At 47.6% G+C, this 22,749-nt stretch overlaps 1 protein-coding gene across 5 annotated transcripts in view; it reads right to left on the reverse strand.

The window, feature by feature from the left end:
• Positions 1 to 141: 141 nt before the first annotated feature.
• klf8 (Kruppel-like factor 8) overlaps positions 142 to 22,749 on the reverse strand; it is a 31,157-nt gene continuing 8,549 nt past the window's right edge. For 3 of the 5 annotated variants that reach the window (XM_053687709.1, XM_053687710.1, XM_053687712.1), the window contains exons 2-6: positions 17,091 to 17,195; positions 9,137 to 9,611; positions 5,858 to 5,969; positions 4,522 to 4,664; positions 142 to 3,468 (exon numbers count right to left, since the gene is read on the reverse strand). In XM_053687709.1, the coding sequence (XP_053543684.1) occupies positions 3,287 to 3,468; positions 4,522 to 4,664; positions 5,858 to 5,969; positions 9,137 to 9,611; positions 17,091 to 17,195 (1,017 nt within the window). In that variant the 3' untranslated portion in view covers positions 142 to 3,286. Of the gene's footprint in view, positions 3,469 to 4,521; positions 4,665 to 5,857; positions 5,970 to 9,136; positions 9,612 to 17,090; positions 17,196 to 17,347; positions 17,419 to 17,442; positions 17,674 to 22,749 lie in introns of those variants that run through there. The other 2 variants (XM_053687713.1, XM_053687711.1) reach the window with 2 other exon arrangements.

Consider the following 22,749-nt stretch of genomic DNA (forward strand, 5'->3'; position numbering starts at 1 on the left):
AACATCGACAGCTCACCGCGGTCGCAAAGAGTGCTAAAAAAAAAAAAAAAAAAAAACCCTCCAAAAATCACCGACATGATATCTAATCATTCTTCATCTCACGTCAATCGTCACTGAAATAACACCAACGTGAACCCGAGAAAAAACCCAAAAAAACACTTTATTCTATAAAAGGCGTAGAGAATCACGACTGTACAGGGGAAACTGACTTTTAACACCATTTCTCACAGTATCAAAAAGCTTGTGTTCGCCTCACTGATCTTTACACATTTGTTCTGTACAAATACAAAAGAAATAACATTAATTACTTGTATTATTATCAGGATAACTGCATTGCACTGAGTAATATAGTACTGGCCCATAAGTTACTGCATTCAATATAAAATACCTATGATTCCGACCTTGAAAAACAAAACAAAAACAAACAAACAGGGAAAGAAAAAAAAAGAGAGAGAGAGAGAGGAAAAACACGCTCGCGTACACTCGCGCAAAGCAAACCCGATATATGTGTGTTTGTTGAACTCAAACTGAAAATGAGTAAACATGCTTGAAAAAGATGTTCAGTTCAGTCACGAGACATAAAATACAAGTGAAGGTCATAAAATGGGTCGGTTTGGAAATAAAATTCATCTACAAGAGTTCCTACTGGAGGTTCCTGATGGCATTTCGGTCGCACGGAACCGAGACGACGCACATTTCATTTGATCAAAGGGTCGTTCTGAGTACTGTGCCTATTTATAAACAGAGCGTCACTAAAGTCAGGTAGTAGCTGTTTTTTTTTTTTGTTGTTGTTGTTGTTTTTTTTTTGTGTTTTTTTTTTTTTTTGCTTTTTTTTTTTTTTAAACGTGCAAAGAATGGCTTTAATTGCACAGGAAATGCCACGCCGTATCAGAGATGGATCATCAGTGCTTACAGGCCACCGTCAGGTCACCGACATGCTCAGCGACTTCACAAAGAAAATTCTCTCCATGCAAAACAAAACAAAACAAAAAAAAAGTTACAACACATCCGATTAAAAAGGGATTTTTTTTCCCTTTAGAAAAAAAAAAACAAAACAAAACAAAAAAAAAACAACACATTGTTGAGCCAACAAAGGGAAAAAGAAAGAATTTTTTTTTTCACATTGTCTAGTCAGTGTTAAAAATAGAAATCCACCCGTTACGTTTATTCAGAACTTTGATTATATACAATATTTACATGTATTCGTTAATTATTTATAATTGTCTGTATGCCTATGAACAGTTTATTTATTTAAAAAAAAAAGGATCGCAATCGAATGCATATACTTTTCTACAAAGATGTGCTTAGGTTTAGAGTTGAAGCAAAGAGAATAGGACTGAGAATAGATCTGACGTCTGAAGATTGCACTGGATCAAAGATTATTTTAATTTGTTTCTATTTATTTATTTATTTGAACCCCTCCCCCCACCCCACCGAACATGCAGTCAACTCTTGAAGGCTGGAATCCAACACGCTGCGTTTAGCTTCCACAAACAAAATAAAAGGCCTGACGCGTACGTCTTCGTAATCTGCTAGCTGTTGAAACGACGACCGCGACGACACGCGCTAGCGTGACGGGATAGGGACGAGGTCGAATAAATCGTCCTCTCTGAACGGGACTGTGCTCTACGATTTTTAATCCGATAATCGCCACGGAGGTCGAGGGGAAGGTCCGGGTCTCACTTTTGCATAGTCGAGTGAAACCAGGGCTGGAGCTAAAACTGTTCCTTTAAGAAGTGGTTGCTGTTGATCCATATATATATTTATATATAAAAAAAGATGGTTGTTTGTTTTTTCGATGTTGTCTTTTTTTTCTTTTTTTTTTTGCCTTACTTTACTAGGGGTCCCAACCCAGAACCCTGAGGAACTCCGCCAAACCAGATGCGCAAAATACACGAGTTGCACATTTACTTCAATTAAGGCTCTGATGGGCGTGAACAATATGTGCCTAGAACACACACCTCTACTATTAAAACTCTGATTAGGTTTCATAGAAAAACACACACACACACACACACACACTCTCACGGTTATCAAGCGCCCGTATTTCCTATCCTAACCCCATTTGGATTTACTTTTTAATTTTACTTTATATATACATATATATATATATATAAATACTGTTACCAAGCCAAATATATTTTGTTTGTTTGTTGGTTTTGTGGAAGATGCTTTGTTGTGATATCCCAACCCAAAATTCCATAAACTTCACAAGTTCAGGAACTTCATATCTTGCTGAAAACCTTGAAGTGAGGCCTTGAAGTGAGGCCTTGAAGTGAGGCTCTCTCGTTCTCTCTCTCGTTCTCTCTCTCGTTCTCTCTCTCGTTCTCTCTCTCGTTCTCTCTCTCGTTCTCTCTCTCGTTCTCTCTCTCGTTCTCTCTCTCGTGCGCTCTCTCGTGCGCTCTCTCGTTCTCTCTCTCGCGCGCTCTCTCAAAAAAACCTCCAAAAACTAACCAAAAAAAAAATGATGAAAAGAATTAGCCAATATTTCCAAAAAAAAAAAAAAAAAATTCACAGTCTTCGCGTTCTACCTCTCGGGTGGTGCGGGGAAGATAGCTGATAAAAGACGGAAATATTTGTTCGTAAAATAGGGGGTAGGACTTATTTTAAAAAGAAAAAGAAGAGAAAAAAAAATACACGTGAACATTCAAGCCACACGCAAGCATTCAAATGACTCAACACAACAGAGCTAGATCATGCAAACCAAAAAATATATATAATAATAATAATAATAATAATAATAATAATAATAATAATAATAATAATAATAAACGTCTATAAAGACTAAAATGTTCAGGTAAAACATACAAATCAAATGATCAGAAGAGACTCGTATTGTGTAAACTCGTTTCGTTTCTCTTCTCGCGTCCTCTCTGTCGTCCGGTTCTGCTCCGCTCGTGTCTCGTCATCGTGACGGGTTCAGACGAACCCTCACGCCTTCAGTCTGCTCTCTGCAGCGCATCTCACCGGTCCGGCTCCCCCGCTGGAGCGAGCGTTGCAACGGCGTGACCTGGACTAAATGAGAACGGGACGGACGAGCGGATTTCTTTTTTGACGTGACTGTGTGGGAGAACGACCCCAAGAGACATGCGGCGTTTATCTTCATCGTATGCGGATCTGAGGAAGGAAGGAAGGAAGGAAGGAAGGAAGGGACAGCTTCACAGTTCTCTCAGCCCTTTCTGTGGGGGTGGGGGCGGGGAGGGGGATTAGGGTGGAGCCTCCTGAGGAGAAAATAGTGGGAAGAGGAGGCGGGGCTAAACTGAGCTGGAATGATGCGAAGCCGGGCTCACATCATGACGTGGCGGCGCCGGTGGAGGGCGAGATGGTCGGAGCGTGAGAAGCTGCGGTCGCAGTCAGTGCAGCGGAATGGCTTGATGCCCGTGTGCTTGCGAAAGTGACGCGTTAGCTCGTCGGAGCGGGCAAAGCGCCACGTGCAGCCCTCCCACGTACACTGATACGGCTTCTCTCCTAAAGAAAGAGCAAAGGGAAGTAGTTATAGATCACAGATCCGGTCCTCTCGTCATCGTTCCATTCGTTTTTATAAATAAAATGCTTTCACTTCTTCACTTCGCACTCGGATGATTCAAAAGTTTCGCGTTAGGGGAAACAAATCTTTACGTTCCGTGACTTCGTTCGTTTTAACATGACAAAGCAATGAAGTTGAAGATCAAATCTAAAAACATGTACAGACGTATTAGTGAAATGTCTAAAGCCAAAAAAAAAAAAAAAAATAGCTTAAAGCTTTAGGTCAGAAAAATGATTGAGTATTGTTCTACTTTTAGTAAAAATAAATAAAAAAATTCATCCCTGCTGGAAAAAAAAAAAAAATTGTATATTTTATATATATATATATATATACACACACACACATACCCTCTTAGAATTTCGAATGGTTTTACTGGAAACTGTACTGGTCCCTGTGGGTCTCTACTGGTAATTCGGTGGCATGTTATCAGTGGCGAGTCATGTATTTTACAACGCTATCCTCCCACAATTAAACCACCTTCACATAACCTCACGCGACGCCAAAAAACCAAACCAAAAAATCGAAAGCGCTACTTGAAAAAAAATCCAAACGTCACACGAAAGAAAGTTTACGAGCTAGCCGGATACACGCCGGTGAACCGTTACGTGCTCCGATCACGCCGGCGTGATCGCGATCTCGTGTTGAAACACGCCGACGTAGGCGACGAGGCTACGCTAGACCGGCGACAAGGCTCCGGCGTGTCAAAGCGTACAGACCTGCCTTAATTGCCAGCCCTGGTGGCCGTCCTGTGCTTAACGGTCATGTTTTAAATGGTTGGCTTATTGTTTTGTAATGGTTTTTGTAGTGGAAACCATTAGAATTTCTGCTATGGTTTCTATAGTTTTTTTTTTTTTTCCCCCCAGCAGGGATCATTTTATACAAAGTTATACGGTTCATTTAAAACACCATGACGTGTAGCGAACAGAGGACCGTGACTCGGAGGATCTCTTACTGGTCCGGTCGCGAGCTGTTCGGAATGTCAGAGAAGCACGAACCTGTGTGTATTCTGCGGTGAGCTTTCAGATGAGAGCTTTTGGTGTACACTTTGTTGCAGCCGTCGTAGTCGCACATGTGCACTCGCCGTCTCTTCATGTCGGGCGAGTCGGGGTCTGCTTGGATGTCCACGTCTGTGCTTAAGCTGAAGAGAAGCGCAGAGAAGCGAGTCACGCACGGGGTCACTCACAGCAACGGACAACTACGAGGGGCTCGACGCTTGCTGTCGTCGAGTTGAAGCGCTTGTTCAAAAGGTTTAACGGTTAAGCGTGTAAAAGTTAAAAGGCTCAATGTTTAGAATATGTAAAAGGTTTAAAAATAAAAAGGTTCAGATTGTAAAACGCTAAGTGGCTGTTATTATGGGGGTCCCAAGTGGTTGTTATGGTCTTTCTACGAGGTTTCGATATCATCCCAGTCGGTTGCTAAGGAAACTCAGCTGGTTGCTAGGGTGTTAATTGTTCGCCAGTATAGTCCAGCTGGTTGCTGTGGATTTTATTAGTCGGAGAAGTGAAGTTTTAATTGTCTCCAGTGTACCTGAATGAAGAACGGCTCAAATCGTGTGAAAGCAGGATCAGCGAGACATTTCGGATCCGATGCCGATCCAGGTTCGTATCGTCTGACCCTGACGTGTAATAACAACCCTTTGGTGTAATAACACTCGAGCACCAGCAGGGGGAGCTCGAGGGTGTGAACGTCTAAATCCCGTACAGCTGGAGCGTTTCCAGTCCAGTGCTGATCTCTCCTTTTTCTTCCAACTTACCCTCCCCCTTGTTTTTTTTTTTTCCTCTCTCTTCCTGCCTGCATGTCTCTCACTCCCCTATTCTCCTTCCCCGCTCTCTTCTTTCTCGCCCTCTGCCTGATCACTAGTTCGCTCTTTTCCCTAATTCCGGCCCTGTTTCTGTGTCTTTTTATTCAGACGATTCCGCTGTAAGATTTTCAATCCTCTATCCTGTCTTATTATCCTCTCTCTCCCTCCCTCCCTCTCTCTATTACACTCTCTTTCTCCCTCTCTCTATTACACTCTCTCTCTCTCTCTATTACACTCTCTCTCCCTCTATTACTCTCTCTTTGAAAAGCATTCATAAGGAGGTGTGACGACAAACTGAGTTATGTAACCTTGTTTATACCCGGTTTGGAAAGAACCCTGCCCAGCAACACACACACACACACACACACACACACACACACACACACAATGGAGCTCCACAAGAGCAGAGCAGTGGTGCTGCAGTTGTACGATGTCTATTAGTGATGCAGCTATGCCACCCAGAGCCGCAGAGATGCCCCTGGTTCAAATCTCTCTCACACACACACACACACACACACACACACACACACCTGTTGTCCATGCCCTGCGTTCTGAAGGAGGCTGATCCGGACTCTGTGCCACTCTCCGCATCGCTGTCGCTCTGGTACTCCACCGGGGACGTCGATCCAGGCTTGATTCGCACTGAACACATACACACACACACACACACACACACACACACACACACACACACACACACACACAATGAGAAAAAGGCCAAGAATTTTAGCTATCTGACCTCAGCTGGACCCACAACACATCTCTAAGCAAGTAGAAATTGCCTCCGGACGCTCACGTGACCAGCGTCGCCGCAGAACGCTCTCATTAACACTCGCGCTTTTGACCGTCAAAGAAGTTTTCCAACCTAATCTCGATTATCCGCATCCGCGTCACACGGTCGATTCGATCGCAAGTACTTCACGTGCCCCTGTACCGAGTAAAGACAGGAAAACCCATTCACGTGGCACTCTTAATGTGTATAACGGGAGGCCGAGAAGGGGAAATCGCAAGACATACGCGGCACTGCGACGCGAAAGCTTGCGACGAATGAAAGGGAAAATCCGTCATCGGGTGTCGCGGTAAGGTCTCGCACCGCCGCCAGTCGCCGGCGTAGATTATATCATCGTTCAACCGGGCGAGCGCGAAGGCGGGCCGCAAGATCGTCGTCGTGCTCGTCGCCCCGCTCTCGCGCGCTGGGGAAAGAGGGCGGAGTCATCTTGGAAGAGACCGCGCCCAGTCGAGACAGACATGCGATAGGATCAGTTAGAAGTAGTTTTGAAAACATTTCCTTTATGCCTGCGACGTTGACAGAAAATAAATAATTGAATAAATAATTTAATAATAAGTTTACAACGCCCCCCCCACCCACCCCCCACCCACTCCCCACCCCCCACCCCCCCATGTATTTATCTATTCATTAAAAGTTGTTAGACACCTACGATATCTCCGAAAATGCTCAACAGAGGCGGTCCAGTCACATCGGGTCTGCGTATTCGTTCGGAGTATTCCTTTAAAACAAATACAGAGAGATGGACACCCCCCCCCCCACACACACACACACACCCCCCCCCCACCCCGTGTCTTGTTCGGAGTCGGTGAGAAGAAGTTCTCATTAAAGCTGGGTGTGGTTGCGGTATGCAGACTGTTCTCTGGGCGCGTCCAGAAAAGATGGAGAGATCGTAAATTAACCTCAAGCTCCTTATTAAAACTAGGTGTGGCTGAGCAGGATGTGGGCGGATCTCTCTTCGGGGCAAGTTTTAACCCCCTGGTGGGAGAAGAGAACAGAGACGGTTCAGGCGGTTTGATTCGGAATCAAAGAGGGATCTGTTTGGAGTGTAAAGCTCTGGCAAGCTCCCATCTTCTCTCAAAGCATCCCGATATTGTTCTGCTCAATAACTCTGTGTGTGTGTGTGAGTGTGTGTGTGTGTGTGTGTGTGCCATTTTAAATTCAGAGCTCTTCCATCATAATGTTTTTCCACACAGTGAAATCAGTAAGAGAAACTAACCCATTGTTGGAAGGGGAAAAAAAAAAAAAGGAACCCCACCCAAAAAACACCGTACTTCACCTCGCCAGTGTTTACGTCGTTCAGCCCTCGACATTTCACTCAGCTCTGTGCGGCCCGGGGGAAAAAAAAAAAAAAAAAAAGACCCCAAAGAAACGAAAATAAAACCTCGGGGTTCCGAATGAACTCGCGTCACGCTACCGGACGCCCGAGCAGACCGTCTTTCTAATCGTTATCTTCTTACAGAATCCATCAAAATCGCCTCAATTTCACGCCCTGCGCATTTCATTTCCCATCTTTGTCTTGGTTTTTCATTATTAGGCTTCATTTCCTTTTTTTTTTTTTTTTTTTTTAGTCAGCGTCAAGTGGAGAGCTGCGAAGTCAAAAGGGCAACGAGAAGAAAAAAAAGCCTCAGGCGGAACAAACCATTACAGGATGAAAAAAAAAAAAAAGGGAAATCACGTCCAAGCCAATGACCGCGTGTGTGTGTGTGTGTGTGTGTGTGTGTGTATGTATGTATATATATATATATATATATATATGCATGACCGTGTGTATGTATGTATGCGCTGATTTTTATTTCAACCTGATGAATGCAACGATGAGGTATACTACCACAGGTCAAAAGTTTGTGGACACCCGACCGAACCGTTTCTCACGATCTTTGAAAGCCTTCTGATCTGAAGGCGTGCGATGAGACGTTTGAAATCGGCGTCGTAGAGAAAAATATAACCGTGCCGACGTGTTCGTTTCTTTCATTAGGAAACGAAAATTTTATCTACAAAAAAAACAAACAACAAAACACAACACTATTTAAACGGACGACTCGGAGCGGAATATCCCGGAAAGCAGCCGATGAGAGTCCGGCGTCGGACACGAGTACGGCGGAAAGTCTCGTTTACCGACAGACAGACAGACAGACAGACATCGCCGCGAAAGGACGATCGCGAGTCGTGTCGCGAATTTTGACGGAAGCCGCGGCAAGACCCAGCATTTCCGGCCGCGACGATCGCCGAGAAAGAAACAAACAAAGAAAAACGGTCCGTACGGACCGCTCGGTCGTTCACCGATCATAAATATATAAACGGATATCGTAACTGCGATGATCCGATAAGAACACCGGGGTCTCAGCCCCGTAATCGCGTTACGCGGCTATCTTTTGTTCCTGTAGCCTCGGAGTCCTGTCCCAGAGGAAACTGCTGAGACGATTTAAACGCTAAAAAGCCACTTGGCTCAAAAACATGTTCATTAGTTTTATTGAATTATTTTTTACTACCACCTCGCTGCTGTAAAACGTAATAAAATAAAACTAATGAACGAGCGGGTGGCACGGCGGACGCTGGTGCGGCGGGGGAGGAGTCGCCGCTTCACGGCTTCAGGGTCCTCGGGTCGATCCTGACGCATTTCTCCCTCCGGGATCTTCTTCACGAGGACATGCCGGTAGGTGGACTGGCTATTCCACAATGAAAGAGTGTGTGAGCGCTGTGTGTGTTCGGATGGATGGATGGATGGATGGATGGATGGACGTGGAACACCTGTATTTGTTGGCATCATGTGGTTTGAAAGATATCTGAGGAAAGATTGGCTCATGCAAACCCAGAGTTCATGCGGATTAAAAATCCAAAAAGTCTCGAAAAAGGCGTGTTGATTTTAGACCGGTCCTGAAGCCCCGGGTCTCCGTCGGTCTCCTGCGCAGGACATGAATGCTATGAGCTACCCGACACCGAACGCAACCGTATACCGCGCTGAATAAAACAACAGCGAGAGGACTGAAAGAGAGGAAGACAGATAAGGCGTTCTCCTCACCTGACCCTTCGGAGCGGCCGTCTGTGCCGATGAGGGGGACGGTGATGGCGGCGGTGGGCACTCCGTCAGCGGGCATGGCCGTGTAGACGACGGGCAGCGACTGTACCACCACAGGGATGGTCTGCAGCTGGCCCACCTTGCCTGCAACGTTCATTGAGGGGATGGTGTGGATGACGTGTAGGATCTGTTGTCCCCCGACGCTCTGTGCCGAGGCCAGGATGGAGCCCGTGGACGCCAGGACGGCCGGGAGGGTGGCGCTGGCGCTGATGCCGCCCGTCGCTGGCGCAGGGTTGACCGGCGTGGCTGCGGGCGTGGCAGCGATAGGTAGCGAGGGGCGGGGCTTGTTAAGCGACAGGTCCACGGGCTCGGTCTGGTCGGCGTCGGCCGGGTGGGTGCTGATGACGCAGAGAGGAGGGGGAGAGGACTTCAGTTTCAGGTCCGTCGGCTCTGGGCAATCGTCCTCAGGCTCTTGTTTCTGGAGAGAGAGAGAGAGACAGAGAGAGAGAGAGAGAGAGAGAGAGAGAGAGAGAGAGAGAGAGAGAGAGACGGAGAGAAAGGGGAAAAAGTCAGTGTGAAAACAGAAACAGAAAGCAGAACAGGAATAGAAGAGGAAAAGCAGAAGAAGAGACGGGAGATAAAGATAACAGAGGGAGAACTGGAGGGCACAAGAGGAGACGACAAGGGCAGGGAGTAAAAGTAGAGCTGAAAAGACAAGGAGAGAGGGATGAGGACGCGATGACAAGAGGAGGAGAAGAAAATAAAGAGATGAGAAGAGATGAAGAGAAGGAGAAGAAGAAGAGAAATAGAAAGAGAAGAAAAAGAAGGAGAAGAAGAAGGAGAGAAAGAGATGAAGAGAAGGAGAAGAAGAGAAGATAAAGAAATGAAGAGACGGAGAAGAGGAGAAGATAAAGAAATGAAGAGACGGAGAAGAGGAGAAGATAAAGAAATGAAGAGACGGAGAAGATGAAGAGAAGAAGAAGATGAAGAGAAGGACAAGAAGAGAAGGAGAAGAGGAAGAGAAGAAAAAGAGAAGGAGAAGAAAAAGAGAAGGAGAAGAAAAAGAGAAGGAGAAGAGGAGACGATAAAGAAATGAAGAAGAAGAGAAGGAGAAGAGGAAGAGAAGGAGAGGAGAAGAAGGGAAGGAGATGAAGGAGAGAAGGAGAAGAGAAAGAGAAGAAGAAAAGAAGGAGAAGAAGGAGAAGAGACCTCCTCCAGCTCAGGAACAATGGCCGTCCTGACGGGGCCTCAACGCAGCAGAGGATCAGGCCTGAACCCTGGCATTTATCCAGCTCCCAGCATGCGCGCACACACACACACACACACACACACACACACACACACACACACACACACACACACACTCCCCCAGTGGGGGGGCTATAGTTTTTCGCAGCGATGTATTCAGAGGAAACGGAGTTGAAGAATTCTCCAGATCTTTTTAACTAAACAAAACCCAATGAGCACAAAATGTAAAAAAAAAAAAAAAAAAAAAAAAAAAAAAAGGAAAAACGTGACGCTCTGGTTTGGTTAAAGACGTCGCGCGCGGCCTCCGTACACGTAGCGTGAATGACGGTAAACAGTGTGTGTGTGTCACGGAGGCCCGAGCAAACAGCAACGGAACCACAGGGCAAGACTGAAACCGAATAACAAAGAATTTGATCCGTTTAATTCCCCTCGTAGGCGGCCTGTAAATAAAGAGGCCGTGAGGTTGAGGCTAGGTGCCAGGGAGGAAAAAAACGTGACAGAAAGGAGTGAGCGAGTAGGCAGAGAGAGGGAGAGAATTTAAAAAGAGAGAGAGAGAGAGAGAGAGAGAGAGAGAGAGTGTGGGTGGGAAAGGCCTCTGGTTACCATGGAAACTGGGAGGTATCAGCTGAGTCATTTTTCCGCCTTTGCTCCCTCGTTCCCGCCCTCCCCTTTTCTTTTTTTTTTTTCCCTCCACTATGTACCTCCACCCTGTCACCTCACCCTCTTTCGATCTCCACACCCTTCCTCCACTCCGCCTTTCGCTCCAGTCCCTTTCTTCAACTCCTGGAGTCCGGAAGGGAAAAGCATCGATAAGCGGCCTCGTTATCAGCTCGCCGCGCGCGGCGTTAATCGGGGAGGTTTCGATGGCCGTCGCCCGTCGTGAGACGAGCCGATGCGAGCGGCGTACCGGAGTACCGCGGGCGAGGAGGATTCGGTGCTGGGGGAGGGTGGGGGTGGTGGAAACGCTGGACGCATCACGGCATCTGTGAAAGTGCGTATAACGAACACGGCTTTAGAGCCGAAGTCTCGGTGCAATTAGAATGTTCTCCGGCATCCAGTGGTGCGTCAAGCAACGAGCGAGCTGCCAAGAGAAACGAGAGCAATGTTCTCATCCAACACTCGCTCAGTCAGAGCCAAGCTCACACTACTGACTGCACTGCGGAGCAGACGAGAGAGAGAGAGAGAGAGAGAGAGAGACAGAGAGAGAGAGACAGAGAGAATGGGAAGAGAGAAAGAGAAAGAGAAAGAGAGAGAGAGAAGGGAAAGAGAGAAAGAGAGAGAGAGAAGGGGAAGAGAGAGAAGGGGAAGAGAGAGAGGGAAAGAGAAAGAGAGAGAGAGAAGGGAAAGAGAGAAAGAGAGAGAGAGAAGGGGAAGAGAGAGAAGGGGAAGAGAGAGAAGGGGAAGAGAGAGAGGGAGAGAGAGAGAAGGGGAAGAGGGAGAGAGAGTATGAGAGAATGAAGGGGAAGAGGGAGAGAGAGAGGGGAGGAAGAGGGAGAGAGAGAAGAGGGAGAGGGAGAAGGGGAAGAGAGAGAGAGAATGAGAGAGAATAGGGGAAGAGGGAGAGAGAGTATGAGAGAATGAAGGGGAAGAGGGAGAGAGAGAGAAGAGGGAGAAGAGGGAGAGGGAGAGAGAGGGGGGGGGAGAGGGAGAGGGAGAGGGAGAGAAGGGGAAGAGGGAGAGAGAGAGAAGGCGAAGAGAGAGAGGGGGGGGAAGAGGGAGAGAGAGAGGGGGTCAGAGGGAGAGAGAGAGGGGGAAGAGGGAGAGAGAGAAGAGGGAGAGAGAGAGAGAGAGAGAGAGAGAGAGAGGGAGGGGGAGAGAGAGAGAGGGGGAAGAGGGAGAGAGAGAAGAGGGAGGGAGAGAGAGAGAGAGAGGGGGGGAGAGAGAGAAGAGGGGGAAGAGGGGGAAGAGGGAGAGAGAGAGGGGGGGAAGAGGGAGAGAGAGAGGGGGGGAAGAGGGAGAGAGGGGGGGGGGAAGAGGGAGAGAGGGGGGGGAAGAGGGAGAGGGGGGGGGAAGAGGGAGAGAGAGAGGGGGAAGAGGGAGAGAGAGAAGAGGGGGGGGGGGGAGAGAGAGAGGGGGGGAAGAGGGAGAGAGAGAGGGGGGGAAGAGGGAGAGAGAGGGGGGGGGAAGAGGGAGAGAGAGGGGGGGGAAGAGAGAGAGAGGGGGAAGAGGGAGAGAGAGAGAGGGGGAAGAGGGAGAGAGAGAAGAGAGAGAGAGAGAGAGGGGGGGGGGGGGCGGGGGGGGGGCTTTGTTCTAAATCATCTGCCCAATTTATTGAGAAAAAGAAGAAAACATCAATAGCGCTGCACTGACCGCGACTCCGACTGATACTCGTCATTTCATTGATTATTAAAGGAACGTTCCGGCGTTCTCCGACTTCGTCTTCGTCCAAAAACAGAACGATCGATACGCCTCCTGACCTGAACCACGACACGAACAAAACTCCAAACCTCCGAAAAATTCCATCACGCTCGTCTGACTGCACGCAGAAAGACATATCCACCGTCGCCTTCTACTCCTCAGCCTCTCGCTTCTCCCATTTAAATCAATCCCATAAAAGTCTTTCATCCAGCTCAAACTCCACTCGGAGCATTTCCTAATCTCTGAACACCGCATATGATAATGAGGGGGCGTGTCTTATTTCCCCAGCAGCTACGGCGTCGTGACCGCCACGCGTAGAAATCCGTATTTAACAAAAAGCTCATTCTCGTGCTCTTTTTCATCACGCCGATACGGTCAAGGACGTAGCGCCGGTCGTCAACGTACGGTTGTACCATGTGTAAACCGAGCGACCCCACACGGGGTCACGACCCCCAGCGAGTCTACAACCGGGCCGATTTCTACACATTCACGGATGTGGAGGAATAAACGACGGATCGTAGCGGTGGGCATGCAGAGCTATACGAGGTGTCGTTTTTAAACGAAGCATCGCGGCGCATTATTAATCTCTGCTTAGTATCCACGAAGCGTCAAAGCGTTTACATCTCGACCGCGTGCGAGCTGCGGAGCCAAATCCGTCCGGACCAGAACAGACTCTCCGCTGCTGACCGACGCGTATCTATATACAGTCTGGGGCTTTATTCGCGCCGTTACTACGCAGTGACTCCAGAACGGACACAGAGCCCTAACGACGGCCTGTATGAAGAACCGCAGCGCGTTATTACTCGCTAACGAACAACCGCACACTTACGCTTGTTTTCGTGCGACAAATTTCTCACACAATCTCCGAAATGTCTTCGATTTCCACTCTGTCCCCTTCTTAGCTCGACTCAAAGACCTGCGAACGCTCTAGTCTCAATCAGCTGTGAATATCGGATCAAATCCCCTCGACCTATCAAACGCCTGGATAGGGTTCGGACACGCCCACTTCATTATCCTATAAGCAGCGGGTGAGGATATGGGAGTAACTGAACGATAAATGAGCAATTAAGGAATAACATAAAGCTATTTCAGGCTTTTATTCGGCAAGAATAATTCAAGAATAGAATTAACAGCGTCTATATAATATAATATAATATAATATAATATATTAATCCAGTTATATTATAGTTCTGACTCGTTAGATCACCTATTAGAGACTTTACCTTTACGTGATTAGATTTAAATCCACGTATTTAAAGTAAAAAAAAAAAATTTAAAAAAAAACGTATCAAGGCAACGATTAATCGATTTTTATACTTTTTTTTTTTTTTTTTCCTCCGTTTTATTTTCGGTCACAGAGTGTCCGGATTCCTCTCCAAGGCGTCTAAACGTACCCTGCGGACGGCGCTGCGTTTAAGAAGAAGAGCGCTTGTATTCTGTAACGCTGTGTTCGATTAACAAACGAACAGAGGAATAAATAAATGCCTTCAGATATTAGATCATGATGCGAAGACGCTGCCAACCGGCCACATGGCGAGTCCTGAACGCCTTTAACGAGTCGCTTGATATGCTTTTAAAGAGGGTCCGATCACGATACGGCCGTGTCCGAACTCGCCGATGGCGGTCTATAAATAACGTACGGATTTCTGTAACTCTAGAAATATAACTAGTGAGATGATAATTCATTCCTCACCCCCCAACCCCCCTGCAGAATTTCTCCATGAGCCACGACGGGGCGTTTTCCTGTTTCTGAGCTCCGTCCCTCGAGCAGAAAAACTCCCGGTCCTATCTCAAGACGACGACATACCCGAGTCTGTTTGTGTAAACTTAGAGAAAGCGGAGCGGGAGGGGGGGGGGGGGGGGGTTAAACGACAGACGCGGTAAGGTTACCGTACGTCTGCTCGGACGAGATCGGCCACGAGTCTGTCTGCCGTGCGATGTGCCAGAGTGTGAGGGAGAGATATGGACGATAAACCGGAGCAGGCTGGAGGGAGCGGCTGCCGAGGGAGATTATTAATGCCAGACAGAGGCTCGGAGAGGGCGTGGTAGGCCGGCCGCACCCTTTAACGACCGTCCGAGCGGCCGACGCGGCGAGTAACTGCAGCTTTATCGCGCTGCGGATCTACTCCATCTTCTCTCCTCCTGTTCCGAGCACAGGATCCTCGCGTTGGACAGTAAACAAGTCATAATGCCATTGTTTCAGTTTCCAGAAGGCTATACAACAACAACAACAACAACAAAACAACACCAACCCAAATAAACAAACAAGACCGAGCCACGAAGACATTTTAAACGTCTCCAGAACATTCCGGAGAAATCTTTTACCGAACTGCTGTGAAAAGTTCTCATGCGCGAAATGAAGATACAAAGAAACATGTTTTTTATAGATGTAAAAATGATAAATAAATAAACACATATCAAACATTACGATTAAAGTTCTTTTTAACATTTTGAAGTTATAAACTATGAACGTTATTGTTAGGCAATAATCTAGGTACAGGTGACGGAGGAAGTGAGAACAGGAAGAGTTCCTCGAGAGGAATAGAAGACGCTGTTATAAAGGTGCGATCACTACGGTTGGAATAAGTTTAACTTCTTCCGTTTTCGCTCAGAGTAAATAATCCGCTCGGTTCGCCCGATCGCGGGTCGGAAACGAGGGGGGCGTGTCGCCGCGTGGAATCGCCCGACACGGCGGTCTCCGATAGGCCGCAGGACACCGCAGTCCGTTCTAGAAAGGGACCGTTTCTCGCCGACCCTGACCGCCGAGCGTCGTCGGCGTTGCGTCGTCGGGGTGTGAACGGTCCGGCGTTTGGGATTCACGTTCACGTATAGTAAAGGACTTGTGCGGGATTTTTTTCCCCGGCTGTATAAAAGCCTAATAAAATTGTAAGCGCGTGAGCGTCCCTGTGTGTAAAGAAGACAAACAGTAGAAAAAGGGTGTGGAGGATGTGCTGTGCATGAATGCCCCCGTTAGCTTCAAGATGAGTGCACACAAGGACGTGTGTGTGTGTGTGTGTGTGTGTGTGTGTGTTCTCCCCTGCAGGTATATAATCTTCAGTGTGCACCTCATGGTTAAGGGAGTGGAGTGTATGGGAGCGGGAGTGTTGTGAGGGGGTGGGTTAGAGTGAGGAGTGTAAGTGTGTGTGTGTCTGTGTGTGTGTGTGTATAAAAGGAGGGGTGTGGGCTGGCTACATCACAGCCTTTCCAACTCCCGCCAGAGAACCCGTTGCCATGACTACGGCAGAACGGAAGCCTCCCTCGATATATCCTATTAGGGCCTAGCCGAAGCTTGGAACGAATGGATAGAGGGGGATAGAAATGGAAAGGTATTGAGGGAGGAAGACAAAGAGGAAGCTGGAGCTGTTCACAAACTTTATTTAAATAATAATAATAAAAAAAAAGATTATTATTATTTTTTTTTTTTTTAATTTTTTTAAACCCGAATCATTTATTCAGAACAGCGTTCGGTCTGTAAGCGACAGAGTCAGGCGTAGCTCGTATTTTCACCCCCCCCGAAAAAAACAACCTCCACGTAGCTTTGCGATGCTAGTCGGAGTGCTCGATCGCGCAGGTTCCAAACGTGCCTCCGTTATTCGTCCGGCCCGTTTTCGTGCGGCCTCGGATTCCGTAAAAACGCCCTCGCCGGGAGGGTCTCGTGACCGGAGATTTCGGTGTCGCGATCTAGACGTTTTAGATTCGTAGTAGACGTTCGACCGCGTTCGAAACAGCAGGTACGCTTCCAGAAGAGCTACGGTCGTTAACCGGGGTTGCCACGTCTCGAGAAACCGCACGGTCCTGAAACTAGTCCCGAAAAACTAAACGATTCCTATTAAAACACGAAGACGGGTTTTCGTCCTTTTTCCTCGGCCCCCGCGTCGGAGACGAGGTCGTCTCTGACGCGCAGACATTATGCGCTCCACTTTGTTTGAGAAGACGGATTAGATTTCATTCCTCTTGCTATAAAACGAGCAAACACACCTACTGGTTTGGTAACTTTGACCGATTATGAATGCGCTTGACGATGCTTCGCAGTGTAACGCGACTTAGAGACTAAAACGAGGGTAGAGTTGCAGACGTCGGGGGACAAGAGTTGTATGCAGTGCGGTCATTTTTCCTTTAAGATGTCTTTAAAAGCTTAAGGAAGAGCTCTAGCGGTGTTGTATTCTAGAAAAGAAGAGAAAACACTCCAAAAAGACGTTCACTTCATTCGTAAGGACATCCCGACCACACCTCTTTTACACACACCCCCCCCATCTAATCTCCGCCCACTCATCCAAAAGTCCCCAACCCCCCAAACACACACACACACACACACACACACACACACACACACACACAAAAGGCCACTCACCACCGTGCACTCCACCTCCTCTGGCTCAGGCTTGATCTGTATGGATGGCATCTCCTCGGAGGGCTCTGAGGTAGCAGCGTTGGACTTCTCAGGATTCGGCTGGCACTGAAAAGTAAAAAACGTGTTTAGTCAGGACACAAAAAATATATATATATATACACGCTTAAAACAGGGGTCACGCGACGAAGGCGTATAAAATCAGCTAAACAAGATCAAAACAAAAACAAACAAACAAACAAACAAACAAACAAACCAACCCGGAGGAACGGATGAGATCACGTGGTGAGGAAATAGATAAACAAACAGTCGACGGCTGTAAAGAAAAAGAGAACGCGAGCGCGTGAAACGTTACCTTCTATAAGCTATCTGAGATAAATCTAGAACTTCGGACGAATAAAAGAATAAAACATGAGAGGAGATTTCGCCCTTGAGATGGGAAAAGTGACTGAAAGGGGAGAGAGAGAGAGAGAGAGAGAGAGAGAGGAGAGAGAAAGACAAACAGCAAGCAAAACAGGAGCAGGGAGGAGTAGTGAGAGATCGTGTGTAGCCTCCCTCTCTAAGCTCAGCACAGTCACACCCTGTTCTTTTAGACGAGAGAGAGAGAGAGAGAGAGAGAGAGAGAGAGAGAGAGAGAGAGAGAGAGAGAGAGAGAGAGAGAGAGCGCAATGGGGTGGATGCTGGGGGCCATGTGACTGCAGCAGATTCCACACAGAGGTGTGGTCACCAATCAGCCAGGGTGTGGCTGCACACTATGTGGTCCTCATCCTGACCTCTCACACACACACGCACACACACACACACACGCGCACGCACACACACAGCTCTAATGGAAGAGGTTTGTTCATCTATTAGCTGAAGAGCTGAAGTGTAAAAGTTTGAGAATGAGAAGTGTATTTCTCCCGAGACCAACCTAGTCCTGAGTGAGCGAGCGTATCTGTGATTGAAATAGCCTGTGTGTGTGTGTGTTAAAGCTCCCTAGGGAACTTGTACTGTGAGTAATGTAAGGAATTAAAAAAAAAAAAAAAAAAAAAAAGGGGTGGGGTGGGTGTGACTCTACTCACCAGCAGGAAGTTACACAGCAGGGAGGGGCTTGGTGTGGAGAACGGCCATGAAAGGGATTAGAGAGAGAGAGAGAGAGAGAGAGAGAGAGAGAGAGAGAGAGAGAGAGAGAGAGAGAGAGAGAGAGAGAGAGAGAGAGAGAGAGAGAGAGAGAGAGAGAGAGAGAGAGAGAGAGTGAGTGAGTGTAATCTAGGTCATGGCTTCACTCTATAACTCCCACACCGCCTACCCCAATGCAGCATGGGTACGAATGACTGCCCGGGATAGAAGCGCTTACCAAACCCACCCTCTCGCATTCCTTCCCACAGATTAACGTGGAATAAAATCTAATCTACGCTTGTTCGATTTAGCCGGTTAACATAAGATTTGATGATGATTGACGGTTAATCGGTCCCTCTAGGATTTCACTATTGTGCGATCGCGGAAATGTACACAAAAATAAATAAATAAATAAATAAAAACACGAGGAAACTTGATCCGAAATGGCCGCAGATTTGGGCCGAGACGCGTCACGTGACGTCGTCGCAACCACGGTACGCCTTCAGCCAAAGGAGCGTCGTGTCTTTCGGCACGTTTTACGCCGTACGCAAAAAGACAGCCACGTGGCGATCGTCATGGTGACGATGTCCGTTCTGTATCCTGTACTGGCGGATATTCGGGTCTCTGACGATCGGCATCGTATAGCAAAATAAAAGTAGGATCGACGGCGAAACTAAGACCACGCCCTTTCCCCGTTCGGTCCCTGAAATAGACCCCTGACTAAAATCCCACATATTGAACAGGACGTGCGATTCGCATCACGCGCACACAGCGACGATTACAAACGTTTCTTTCGCTGCCATGCGATGTCTGATTACATAAAATCTTATTGATCGGTCACTCGCTCCATACTTCGCCAACACCTGAACTGAATACAAGAGCCAATAATGTCCACGATCAGGTTTGTAAAGAAGATGCACCCGGTCGTAACAACAGTAATCAATAAGTAAACAAGAATCCCGAGGAGTCCCGTGTATATTCGACCGCACGACACGACAGATCTTAATAAACGAATAGTTTCTTCCTCGGTCCAAAACGATCGGTCAGTTTTTTCCGGGCGTTCCTCCATGGAAGCTCTGTAGGACCTCCCGGAAGTTTGTACTGTAGAGCTTCCTGGACAGCGCACTCTCAAACCTTTCAACCCGGTCCCACCCTTAGCACCTGACAGCACCGTTTCCTGAAGATGAACGAATAAATGTCGTTCTAGCGTCATTTTGTCCCCCTCACCAGTTCTCGCCTCTCCATCACCAACAAACGCTCGGAATGACCTGCTGGACCTTCTGGAAGACCAAGGCTTGTGCCTTACCAACCAACCAACCAAATGGAATCGTTCATGTTTTCAACTACACTTCAAGGGAAGAAGTCACTTTAGACGGCGCTCTACTATACGTCAGAAAGGCGAGTCTGGGTAGCTAGGGTTTGTACAAAATGGCGAGGGTCTGAAGAGTGGTCCTGAGGAACATTTGGTCTGCTAGGCTCACAGATATGGTACCCGTGGTAACCTCGGTACCACAGGCCACCAGCAATTTCATCATGAGTTTGTTATTGTACCATGATTTCAGTACTACTGAACTCTGCATCCCATGAATTCCAAAATGACCTTGATACGGAGAACTAGAGAGGGGAATCAATCTGATACGCCTTGACTTAACTGACCGTAAACCTGGCCTCCACTTTGGGGCAGTGGGAGGTCAGTGGTTAAGCGGTGATCGAAGGACTATAATTCCAAATCCACGGACAGCCAGAGAGCCACAGCTGTGCCCTTGAGCACGACCTCTACCTCACAGTTGCTTAACTCTAGGTTTGGATTGTATCCTGCCTCACGTGTAAATCACTCTGGAGAACAAATACACACAAGACACACCTTCTCAATGATCAAATCCTGACAACAAAACTGTTTATTTTGCAAGACGTCGTTTGTATTCGCGTGAAGGTATGTTGCTGTTCAAGTCATTCCCGGCGCCCAACCCGAGACATTTCGGGCACCGTCTGGCCACCGAAGAAGTGTCGAAACGTTCCGACAGGATCCTCAGGCCAAAATCTTCCATGACTGCCCCTTTCCTACAAGAGCTTCAAATCTTGAAAACCAAACCAACAATCAGCAAACACTGATGATTGTACTTTTTGCTCGTCGAGTCGGTCTAGTCTAGCGGACTTGCTCGTAAACAAAAATGAAAGTGGCCAAGGGCGTCAACTTGTAAGGGCAGTGATTCTGTGCGTGTTTAAAGCAGCACGTTGCACAATCGAGTAACCCGAGCTGGAAAGCGCGCTTCACCCTGGCACGGGGCCCCGAGTCGACCCACCCCCTCACCACCCGTGCAATGGGCCGGGTTTCGCAGAGTAGGGGGAAAAAAAAAGAGCAGGCGTTTGACCTCCCCCTATACCTGGTGTCCATATTCCCAATGAGAATCCAGGCCAAAAGTCGGCTTCGGTCGCAAAGAGCAAGAGCTGCCCGTTACACGCACCGCTATCTGGAAGGTGGCGTGATGTTCGGTGTGATCGTGACCATGAGAGAGAGAGAGAGAGAGAGAGAGAGAGAGAGAGAGAGAGAGAGAGACCGTGAATAACAGCTTTGACACGAGGGTTGGGGCTGTTTTGGGGTCAAAAATTCAACCTCCCTATAACCAATGCCAGTGGAAAAAGGGGGTGGTAGTGCTGTGGACAAGGAAGCCCAAAGTACACGGACAAGCAAACACACAGAGTTTCGCGAGTTTTACGTCTAACGCTTCCTCACAAACCATTTAATCCTATCCGATCCGTCACGGGGGCATCCATAAAGTGTGCCCAGATGCCGTAAACTATAGGAACAGCCTTTAGAAACAGAGCCTCATGGACACTCCTGCTGAGAACACGTTCACCGCACGTTCGATTCGGGCTCAGCGTTGGCGATTGCTAGGAGAGCCAGATAAATACAAAAGGCTCTACTTTTGCAGAACGTTACCACCGGCTACGTTCGTTTACACGCCGCGTAAAAATCCATTAACAATCCAACTCACAGCTCGATCGGAATAATAATAATAATAATAATAATAATAATAATAATAATAATTTAAAAAACAGGTTCACGTGAACACCTCATTGGGAACAGAGTAGCGCGATTCGCGTCTAATCCGAACTGAATTTCCGTCCGATTGAACGAGACGGGTAAATCCTTTTCATAACGCGTCGGACAGACGGGATGACCGAGGACGGCGCGGTGGGTCTGCGGAGGTGCATTCACAATGCATTCCTTGTGCAATAAAGCGCTCCTGTAAGAAAGCACAGCTCACGTTACAGATTCTAATCTACGTTAAGGTCGGACGGGCGACGAGACCGGCATCAAACTATCCTGGCCGGAAATCCGGCGAGGACACGCACGCACGTGATAAACATAAAAAATAAATCGTTCTGTATATCTGTCGATGACAGCTCTGGGTTTGTGTGTGCATTTAACGTTGCTTTCGACCAAGCAGAGCATTCTCGATCCGGGTATGAAACGCCGAGCCACCGTCTCTACAGTCACCGGCTCTTCTCCTCTCTCTCGGATGACGGAAATCGTTTAAAGCGCACCTATTATGGTTTCGAAACGTGTCTGATTTTCTTTTAAAGGACCCGTACGATAGATTTACGCGCATCCGAGGTCAAAAAACACTTTAACGTGCTCGTAATTTAAACTGCACCGTTGCCTTTTTCCCCTCAGTGTCACAAACGACTCGTTAGAACGATCCGTTCTAAAAGATTCGTTCTAAACTCCTCCTTCCAGAGAGCATACTCTGGTCTGATCGGTCAGACGTCCCAGTCTGTCGTGATCGGTCTACCGATGTCAGCGTGCATGATGAAGACCAGAGGCGGGGCTTTTTGTTACACACCTACGTAGGTTCGTACGGGAAGTGAGTCTGGAATCACTAACGACTCGTTCCAGCTGTTCGGAATCGATTCCTTCTTTTGGGAGTCGATGACTCCGTTTGTCCTGCGCCGCTCTGATTTTTTATTTTTATTTATTTATTTATTTATTTATTAAACGTTGCAGACTTGATACATTCACAAACGGCTCCAGAACACCGACTCGCGTCCGTCTTGTTTTTACGGCAGCGTCGACACCGACCCTCGCTCCGCGCACGAGCGTGAGCGTGAGCGACGTCGGATCGGATTACATCCACGCGTACGTCCGTATAAACGAAAGAGCTCGGGGTATCCGTGACCTGCTTCGTGATTACGTAATTCGGCTCGGCGGGAACCTTGGCGTGTACGCGCGACCGACGTGGCCCTCTTGCAGCTCGTGACCGAAACGTAAACTGACCTCCATGATGCCCCTGACTGACAAGTAAACTTATTTTTGTCATAGCTTTCCGCAGTGCTTCCCCAACGAGGTACACAACCTAATATGGTGCACAGAGACTGCCGGCTAAAAGGGAAGTCGTTTCGGCAATGTCAAGCAACTGTTGTTGCAGGATTGTGTTCGTTTAGGTCTAAGATTAGGTTTTAAGCAAATGGTGGACAGGTTAAGGGGGTTTTGCATATTATATATGTGTGTGTGTGTGTGTGTGTGTGTGTGTGTATGCATATGTATGTCACGGCAGCA

The sequence above is a fragment of the Ictalurus punctatus genome, chromosome 18 (assembly GCF_001660625.3).
Source record: "Ictalurus punctatus breed USDA103 chromosome 18, Coco_2.0, whole genome shotgun sequence".
NCBI lineage: Eukaryota > Metazoa > Chordata > Actinopteri > Siluriformes > Ictaluridae > Ictalurus > Ictalurus punctatus.